Genomic DNA, 10,463 nt, shown 5'->3' on the forward strand with positions numbered 1-10,463 from the left:
CTAACCAGAGAAGGAGAGCGTCAGGTGTGCATTTCAGTGTTCCCAAATGCGACGGCTACGTAGCCCACGACGACTACAATTTTTCTTACTCCGAGCGACGAAGCAGTCGATAACGCCGGCCGTGGCTAAGCTTAGCGCCGAGGTTCTCTAACGAGGAAATTTAGCACACGCGTTTAGAACTGGGCGCTGCATTCATTACGACACGTCAACAGCGGACGATTCGCTTACGCCATACTTCCGCACTCCTTATGCGCTCAGTTTTGGTCGCGTGCAAGAAAAAAGCGTCGCATTTCTTAGCACTGCAGGGCTCTAGAAGTTGAGTTTTTCATCGTTTCGGAAACTGATATGACATCGTACATCAAACTCCCAACTGAGGCTAACGACCCAGCTACGATAATTGAAAATTTAATTGGAGGGTTTTTGTTAATTATCTGGATAATTAAAGGGGCTTTGCAACATATTTGTCCACTGGAGCGGAGAGTGTGATCCTACACCTATTTTTTTTTTTGCTATATTGAACCCAATATTTTCAGGAATTCTTGAAAGTAGAATGGAAAGTTGGGCGAGTTGGTACACGTTCATTTTCGGTGGAAAAAACAGCGCGAAAGGGACGGAAAACAAAGATGAAGGAAACCACAGCGCTCGTCCGTGTGGTTTCCTTCATCTTTGTCTTCCGTCCCTTTCGCGCGGTTTTTTCCACCCAAAATGAATTCTTGAAAGAGTTCGCTGAAATATCCGGTACATTTTTTTCCCAGTGCTTGTGCTCTGGTTTTTATTCTACCGTTCTGCCACTCGTGACGCATGCGTCCAGGTATCGGGTTTACGTGGATCTTCCCACTTGCGGGTGTTGTGATTTGAGACTTCCTGCCACTTGTACTTAGTGTTTGCCATAGCCCCAGGCTCTTTAGGATTTTCCTATCCGCCTCCTTTTTTGCTGGGCTGTGTTTCTGTCCCTCAAGAACCGTGCCCCTTATCTCTTCGAGGGTGTTGTGTACCCCACTACCCAAACACGTTGCGTTGATGTTGTTGGTAGGAGGATTGCGGTCGTTTTATAGCCTGCCTTTAGGATGTTGTCGACTGTCCTTCTAACAACGGGTCTAATCTGTTACTACGGCAACATGTAGGTGATCTATCTTATGACACTAGGCGTGGTGTGTCTTCCTCCCTAATCCCTTTACAATACCAGATTAGCATTGTAATCCTTCTTGAAATTTAGTTGACGGTAGGTTTTAAAGCCATAGTCCATATAGTCAAAAGGAGCTGGGTGAAAGAGAATGCATAAAAGAAAACTTATGCAGCAAAACGGCATCGAACGGCTGTAGTGCAAAAATATAGGCGGAGGCGTCGCAGTTTAAGAAATTTTGTTGCAAAACAAAGGGTAAAGAGCGCTCCGCTGCGATAAAAGACCCTCTGATAAAAAAAAGCAACAGATATGTACGCACTTATGAAAAATATGTCGATAAGAAGCAGTGCAACTCGGAAACTGTTATGCACTCCGTACTCTTCTAGGCAAGTTTATAGCTTTTTTATGCAATCTCAAGGAAGAAATAAATTCGGAGCCCTTATTGTTGCGGCGCGGCCCATAATCAGCTAATGTCCCCATATCACTCTAAAGAGAATGCACAAGAATGGACAGCGAAAAAGAGCTTTAGGCCACAGGAAGCCTGTGGCACACAAGATTTTCCGAGCAGAGTTCTTCTTTAAACGATTCGAAAATTCTACGAAAATAATTACCCGACATGAACATCGCAGCGAAACTTGGTCTTTGAAGTTCTGCGGAGAAATCAGGCATTTTCGAACTCCATATCACGTAAAACAGCTCCAATATTGATAGATAAGTCTAATGTAAAGTTAAGAATGCTCTCTCAGGGCCTTTGTGAAAATTACACCTCAAGAACTGAGGTTTTCTTTTCTTCAAATTTAAGCAGCGCTGAATTTTAAGACGAATACACAGAGGTCATGACAGGTCGGGCGCTGGTCCTGTCCATGTCCATGCTGGTCCATGTCATCTGTGTATTCGTCTTAAAAGTTAGCGCTGCTTAAATTTGAAGAAAGGAAAATGCATAACCAACTGGCCCCTCAACGTGTTTTACTAAGACCTCAGGTATTCATGAATACAAATGTTTCGAACAATGAATCCATGGAATCTATCCTAAATTTTCTGAACTTATACCGTTTGACATATGTCATGTTGAACTGCTATAACACAGGGCTTACAGATTATTTACTTACTTAATCTGCAAAAGCTTACAGCTTACATGTTCGTAAGCAGTTGCCTTGCGGATTGAGTGCGATATGGTTTGCATGCAATATTTTCATCTATTCTATTCAATCCTTGCCTGCAGCCTGTCTTACTGAGAAATTCCAGTGATTTTGTGTGTATGGACCAATAGCCAAGTACACACGGAATAAGGATGAAATCATGGTAGAAACCTCGCTGATACAGGACGAAGCAAGAAACAACACAGGCGCTGATTAGCAAGTCGGATTTATTTCAGAAATACAAAAGGATATACTGCACACCACGCCCTCCACGTCACACGCCTACTACGACGCGTCAGTATCACCCCAGAAATTTGCCAGAACATCCATCGTTTCGCGGCACGCATCCTGCAGCCAATCCGTTTTTAGTGGGTGCCACGCGACCTTCTGAGCTCGCAAAGCCGTGCAGATTCTGCGGCCCGCTTTGCGACCTAAACCTAATCTTCGCCTCGAGTCCTCACTCTGGAGGACACCAGCCTCCTTTTAGCAAGAAAGGAACACTTCCAGCGCAGCATACTTGCTCTTATCCTTCCGTGTGTGGTAACCTTCCCCCGTGGTCTTACCCGTGCAGAGGAGTTTGCGCTTCGGAGGATCGGGGTCGGGGTTGCCCTAACTCCAGCCGTGACACGAAAGTGGCCGCCATTCGAAGGTGTATATCCCCGCCCTGGGTGTCCAGTCTGCGAGAACCGAAATCTTGAGGCCGACAATCACGACCTGCTGTGGGTTTGTCCGGTGTTGAAGCCGACGAGAATTCGGCACCTGACGGCAGTGCGTCTTTCGCCCAACAATAGTGCTTCATACACCGCTAGGACACAAGGACCTCATCATCGTTCACTGCTCGATTTCATTATGTCAGCGAACCTTTTCTCGTTTATTTAGGCCTTCTCATCTATCATTACGTACCGTTTTATGCCCTGAGGCAATAAACATCGCTTAAAACCAAACCGAATCAAGTGCTTCATAGACACAATCAAGTTAAACTCTCCAAGTTAACTTCTCTAGTTAAACCCTCCAGGATTTTTTTTTTTTTTTGCCGTAGAATTCAAGTGGAAAGAGGTGCTCGTTAGGGCATTGAAGACGAAAGCCAATAGCCACCGAAACGAAGGAACATAGGAGATGTATTTTTAAAATAATTTTTTAATTTTTATTAATTTCAAATTTTCACTTTTTATCAGTGCGAGATTAAAAACAGAGAAAAAAACAACCACATGCCGCGGGTGGTATCCGAAACAACCAGCTCCGAATTTCGCGTCCGCTGCTCTACCAACTGCGCTATGGCGACTGCTGCCCAATCGTCTGCTTCCATGGTTATCTATGCGTAGTGTAACCGAACCTTGAGAGTGTTCACCAGCGCCACCCTCGTCCATAGCGGTGGACGTAGTATGTCCTGTATTACCGCGTGTGCCACATAGCAACGGGGTTGAGCGGTGAGGGTGGATGCAAATTAGTGAGGCCAGAGTTGTCCCAAGTGTATTGATGTTGCCCTTAATAAGTGATATAGAAATTTCATCAATGCCCATCGCCTTTGCAGACTCAATTAATTTAATCGCGCTCATGATCTTATCAACAGTTACATCTTCGTAGAAGAAACAGGATTCTTTCCGCGTTGGTATAATAACATTAGTATTTACGTGTATAGTGGACTGTAGATCATTGCCTACTGAGGAGAAGTGATTTTTAAAGTGATCAACAATGTGAGTGGTTTGTTGAGAGTCGTCGGATGTGGGCAGCACTCTTGTACTGACGGAGGCTTGAATAACTGAAATGATAATATTCCAGATTTTTTTACAATTCTTAGCGCACTTATTTATTTCACAACAATGATACTGCTTCTTCTGCAACCTCACCATACACACAGCTTTATTTCTATAGGTCCGATACTGCATGCTATAATATTCATTACCCCTATTCTGTTTCATTTTAAGAAGCCAATGATGTCGCTGCTTCATAACGTTTAGTATAGCAGGTGTCAACCAAGGACAAATAGGTTTCATATAGTATTCTGTGTTTATGACGGTTCTGTTAAATTCTTGAATCAACGACTGTAACTTCCAATTAAGATACCACAGTGCGAATTGACATCCAAGGGTTCGAATTCGGTGCAAGTCGGTGAAATAAGTAATGCAGAGGCTCAAAATTACATAGCATAAGATCAAGACAGGTTCAGGTAGTACTTGTGGCACGCATAAGACGTGAAACGTAATTCTTGAAGCCGTATCAGAAGATAAGATCAGAATATTCAATATGGGTACTACCTAACATATCGATATTCATGTCCCCAGTTATTGTAACATGTTTAAAAGTAATATAAAAGTGAAGAAGTGTTGTCTCAAGGTCATGTAGAAAAACGCTACAATCAGCATGTGGGGCTCGGTAAATAAAACCAATAATAACGCCACCCAGGTCAGCGAACAGAAACTCTGAAGTATCACTTACTGAATTTACGAGACCAGTACATTGTTTTTATGGAATCGCACTCCGTATGTACAAACCAACGCCATCTACTCTTGTGTTAATATCGCGAGCGCGAGAAAGAAGTATAATCAGGTATGTTATAAGATTCATTAGTCAGTAACCATGTTTCTGTTAAAGCTATAACATTGTAATACCAGTAGTCTTGATCCAAAACAGAGCATAAAGCATCAAAGTTTTTGTGGATGCCTCTCACATTGCAATGCAAAAAAGACCGAGTGTTATTGGCACTAAAAATGCTATCCACAATGCGCGTTGTTGGCATTTAACAAAGACTAGGCTATCTGCTCAAGATCACCCTAACACATAATTCGGAGCACATCTGGGCCTTCCTTTTTCCCCATCAGAATCCTTCCTCGTGACACCCATGCAAATTGCCAATTGTGACTCCTTTTTGCTGCAATGGCCTTAGCTAGAAGTAGCTTGTTTTCTCGGCACAAATGTTCATTAACATATAAGTGCGTTTGACCATGCAGTCCAAGATCAGAGGCCACGATACGCTTCTTTTTAGCAGATGCTCGCATGCTCTCACGAATGTGGCAAGAAGTAAACTTGACAACGACATGTGGCGGCCTATCTTTCGAAGGGACCCTATGAACTACATCAATGTGTGTTTCCGCCACTCAGACGTCCACCTTTGCGCCGATATCAAGGACAGTCTTGGTCAAAGATTCATCAGGGGGTTCAGGGACACCTTTCAGCTCGAGATTCATGCGGCGGCTGTATTGTTGCAACTCGGTTAGCTCAGATCTCACCTTTTTCAGTTCACTTTTAAGAGGTTTGTTCTCACTTTTCAGACTATTTTGCTCAGCCTGTAGCGCTTGATATTCTTCTTTTTTTTTCCAGAGTGTTCTTAAATTCATCAAATCCATTGCTCATGAAACTAACAGATTCTTTCAGGTTAGTTAGTTCCAGCGTACTTCGCCCTGGTAAAGTACAGGTGGTAAATGGCAATCAATTCAAAGAAATTGCCATGAAATATGCGGTATCTTCAAATCAGTCTTGTTATACCTTGTTTGGAATACCGAGAGAAGAACCAGTAGGCTTCTTTTTTTTTTGAGACGAGAAAAGACCTTGATTGCACCATTGTGAGTGGGAGTAGCAATGGGCGTGGTACTATGGAACGCTTACTGATTCCAGTCTTCTCACTGCAGCATTCGCGAAAAGGAGAAAATTAAACTGTCATCCTTCCTGAGCCAGCTTTCAGTCATGAAAGTATCTTAAAATGAATTATTACAGTACTGGCTTGCATTTTCGTTAACATTTTTTTTTAAACTCAAAAACATGCCTTACAATGCTTCATTGGTTTTGTATCTGGAGATGAAAAATTTCAGGTCAGTCACACACCTGTTTAATCTGGCAGCATATCCTAAACGATATCTTTAGAAAACTCTATTTCTCCTATACGTAGCTTACATGTGTTAAATAGAACTCATGTTTCCTAGTTCACATGCTTTTTAATTCCGGCGCCTCTTTGTCAAAGGATTTCACCTAATACAGAAATATGTTAATCTTTCACTGATTTCATGTGATTGGTTGATTTCATGAAAACTGAGCGGATCGGCACCTGCTGGCGACAACGTCCGAGAGAACCGAAGTGAAGTATGAGGTGTCGCTGAAACGAATGAAATATTGGCGTGACTTTCGCCCACAAATAATTGAACAAATAGGCGGCGGCGCTAGAAACAAATGTGTCGTTGAACAGAATCGCAACCGCTATACGCAATGGTGAGTTTAAAGGTAACGAAGTACCTAGACAGAAATGCAATCCAGGAAAGTAGAGGCACATTCTATAGCCCGCTTCATACATAGCAGGCAATGCTGCTCAAGCTGGGGCTGCCTGTTCGCGCAGTATAAGTCCGCTCGCAAAAAGTAGTTCCCCATACAACCAAAGCGAACCCTAGCATATTTCGTTGAGACAAATCTTAAGTGCCGTAACTGACACCGCCTGGACTTCGTTTACCTCTTGCCACACTTTCGTCCTGCGACGCGTCGATATTTTGAGACGCAAAAAGTACACGTGGAGGTATGATACCACGTACGCATGGCGGTAGGGCGAATCGCTCCTACTCAATCCGCGTACAGGCGTACAGGCAATACAGGGCGTTCTAACACACTCGGAGATCTGTTGCTGTATAAAGTGACCCCTGCTTTTTCCCCTTCTTTTTTTTTCGATCTGAGCAGCGCCCATGTCGGTCGAAACCTCGTTATCGCTAACAGGAGCAGCGCAATTTGCTTGTTTTCTTCCATTTGCAGAGTGCGCTCAGCGAAGTGCATTTGACGCTCGACGTACATCGCTGGCAATTTTTACTACGGCGGTGCAAACGAAGTAAAAAAAAATTGCGACCTTAGGTTTCAAGGACACATTTTGACCGTTAAATTATAAAGTCGTTTTTAGCGAAAGCAGCCCTGAACTTTCAAGCAGCTGCCTACCAGCTCTTCAGTTCGCAGAATGCAGAGATGGCGGCGTATCTATCTCGCGAAGTGTGCGAACTACAATGATAGCTCTGCACTTACACGCCTTCAATGCACTTCGTCAGCAAAACCGGCTTTTTCACTGCCCGACGGCAGGCAGTTGACTGCAGCTTGCCTCTCTCTGAGACTGCTTTCTTCTTTTCCACATCAAGCAGGTATTGAAAGACTCCACTTCGGGATTGTAAAATTCTGCAGTCTGGCACTTTATCTTTGACCATCCAGTGATTACAGTTCTTGTCCACGCCTGCAGACCTGTTTGTAAGCACCGAAATGACCCTTGCTTCAGCATATGCTGCAGTGGAAACTTCCAGGCTTAATGGCGTCTTTGCAAATATTACTCTGTCGCACCGACCGCTGCAATATCTGGAATCCAAAGAAATTTGATGATTTGAACTCGTATTTCGAAAAGGAAGACGCCAGCGCCCTGAATAGTGTTACCTTTCTTGAAACGCCCACGGAAGATCACCTGCATCTGGACATAGGATGTGGTCCTGGCACTTTTACGAAAAACCACCTCGTTCCTAGATCATTTCCGTGCAAGAGGATTGTGGCCGTCGACAAGTCCCCTACCATGATTGAATTCGCAAGAAAAAACTCAACCCATGACAGCATAACATTTGACATTTTCGATTTCTGCGGCGAGGACGATGGAAAGCAGCTAGCCAAATACGGTCATTTCGATCGCATCTATTCCTTCCTCTCGGTTCATTACGTGAACGACGAAAGGAAAGCATGCTTGGAGCTCGCGCAGTTGCTGACGCCAGAATCCGGAGAGTGTCTTGTATCTTCAGCCGTGTCATGGGCTGCATTTGATGCCTGGCTTAATCTGTTTTTGATGGAGCGGTGGCAGGACACGATCCCGGTGAGTGCACGCATTTTTTCGCACTTTTCTTTTGCCGGAATATTTAGAAAACTCCGTGAGCTTAGTTTTACAGCGGTACATCTTATTGTCTCGCCTTAATCGCACCTTAATCGTATGTGGTCGCAGAGTACCATGCCAGCTGCTTCTGTTTGCATCTGGAAAATTGGCGAGCAAAATATCTCTCTCTCTGCACTTTTGGAGGGAGTCGTGTGTGAAACTGGAGAAACATGTGGAATCCCCTTTTTGCCTCCACGTCGGCTCTAGAAGGTTTCTGGTTCGAAATCCACCGCTGGGGGCGTATGTACGCTGTGGCCTAAGACTTTTTTTTTTAATAGAGCCAAAATAATTGCGCTTGCGAGAAGCTTGCAGGCTTGCATAGCCCAAATGTGTTGGGCCATATCGCAGAGGGAAGCCGAGTTTCCAAAATTCTAAAAACTGATATCCATCTTTCTTCTTTCACTCCCACCTTCCTTCCTTACGGCGTGGTTCAGGTGTCCATCGAGATATGTGCGACAGATACTCCTCCATTTCCTTTCCTCAAAAGCCAATTTACCATTTATTTACGGTGGGCTGCACGTCTCATTAATTAAGTAACCTAAAAGTAATTGTTAAAAAGTTGTCGTAATTTTTAGTTCAACAGTCTGCCAGTTAGCACGTCTTAGCATTATTCTAATGTACTGCATCGCCGACAAAGCTGTGCCAAACAAGACGCAATTATAACTTAAAATTGACTTTTTTTTTAAATTTCTTAGTCTTAGGTGAAACACTGTGTCTATAGTCTGTTGCGAAAGCAGCCTTGTACTTGTAAACAGGCGCATACCAGCTATTCAGATCAGAAAAGCAAAAGATAGCAGCCTATCTCTCTCGCATACTTCGTAAACAATGTTTCTGGCTGTGAACCTAGGCGACTTCTATGCACTTCGTAAGCCAAGCCGCCATTTATTACCATCGGCAGCTGGGAAGTTCGCCGTATCAGTGCGATCTCAGAGAATGCTTTCTTTTTTTGAAGCGAAAAACTTCACTTGGCTAGTCAACACCGGGCCTGGCGCATGCTCCGTGGTCAGATTTAGCCGCAGCTGCGCAAGCGCAGAACCGAGTGGCGTCAAAAAAGAGGCGCAGGTGGTCGGAGCGGCTGCCGCCGCAACCGCCGCCGCGACTCTGCCGCCTGACCTTTCGGCGCAGCCGCGTGCTATTGTGCATGTCCGCCGCCTCCTCATCGCCGCTGCTACTGCGCGCTGGCCTCCTCGCCACAGCTTGACCTTTCGTAGCAGCCGGGTGTTTACCACAGTTACTACGCATGCGGAAGGAGGGCTATATAACGCGCTTGCCTACACCGTTATCGTGGTGTTCCCAGTGCATTGTGCGCGAACTGCGACAGCCATGACGTCAAACAAAGCATAACTGCAGCTTTTCGCTTGTATATCCAGGCTTAACCAGAGCTAAGCCACTGCCATTTTTTTTGCGGCACGATCAGGTTTTGTGAGTTGTGACTTCGGGTTAGGAAGGTCAGCCGTCTGGCACTTTACCTTTGACCATCTAGTGATTACAGTTCTTGCCCACGCCTGTAGACATGTTTGCAAGCTCAGAAATGAGCCTTGTTTCAGCATATGGTGCAGTGTAAACTTCCAGGCTAAAATGGCGTCGTTTCCTAGATCACGCTGCCACACCGACCACTGCACTATCTTAGAAGCAAAGAAGTTCAATGATTTGCAACCAAATACCGAAAAGGAATATGCAGGTGCACTGTATAGGATCACCTTTCTTGAAATGCCGAGGGAAGATCACCTACATCTGGACATAGGATGTGGTTCTGGCACCTTTACGAAAAACCACCTCGTTCCTAGATCATTTCCGTGCAAGAGGATCGTGGCCGTCGACAGTTCCCCTACCATGATTGAATTCGCAAGAAAATATTCAACCCACGACAGCATAACATTTGACATTTTCGACTTTTGCGGCGAGGACGTAGAGTACAGCCGGCCAAAACTTTAGCTGGCGTGCGTAAAAGCCGCGTTTTTCGTGCTCCTGTAGCTTATGGCGAAGCAAACTTGCGAAATTATCAAATTTAAGCACAGGCTCACTAAGCCCATGCTTAATAATGAGCTTTCCGGAAGTTTGCTTCCCCCAAAAGCGCAGGAGCACAGAAAAAGCGGCCGTCACGCACGCCAGCTAAAGATTTGGCCGGCTATACCTACTAGCCAAATACAGCTATTTCGATCGCATCTACTCATTCGTCTCATTTCACTATATGAATGACGAGAGGAAAACTTTTGAAGAGGTCGCGCAGTTGCGGAGGCCCCAATCCAGAGAGTGTCTTATATCTTCCACCGCGTCAACTACTATATTTGATGCAGGGTTTGATCTGTTTTTGACGGAACGCTGGCGGGAGGTT

The 10,463-nt window shown here is 44.7% G+C and overlaps 1 protein-coding gene across 1 annotated transcript; it reads left to right on the plus strand.

The window, feature by feature from the left end:
• The first annotated feature begins 7,525 nt into the window (after positions 1 to 7,525).
• Positions 7,526 to 9,969, plus strand: LOC149347188 (4-vinylphenol methyltransferase 2-like). The gene is made up of 2 exons (XM_089541517.1): positions 7,526 to 8,071; positions 9,916 to 9,969. Exons 1-2 carry the CDS (start codon positions 7,526 to 7,528, stop codon positions 9,967 to 9,969), a joined length of 600 nt encoding a protein of 199 aa, XP_089397643.1.
• The last annotated feature ends 494 nt before the right edge of the window (positions 9,970 to 10,463 follow it).

Source organism: Amblyomma mixtum, chromosome 4 (assembly GCF_055824585.1).
Source record: "Amblyomma mixtum isolate Tamu chromosome 4, ASM5582458v1, whole genome shotgun sequence".
NCBI lineage: Eukaryota > Metazoa > Arthropoda > Arachnida > Ixodida > Ixodidae > Amblyomma > Amblyomma mixtum.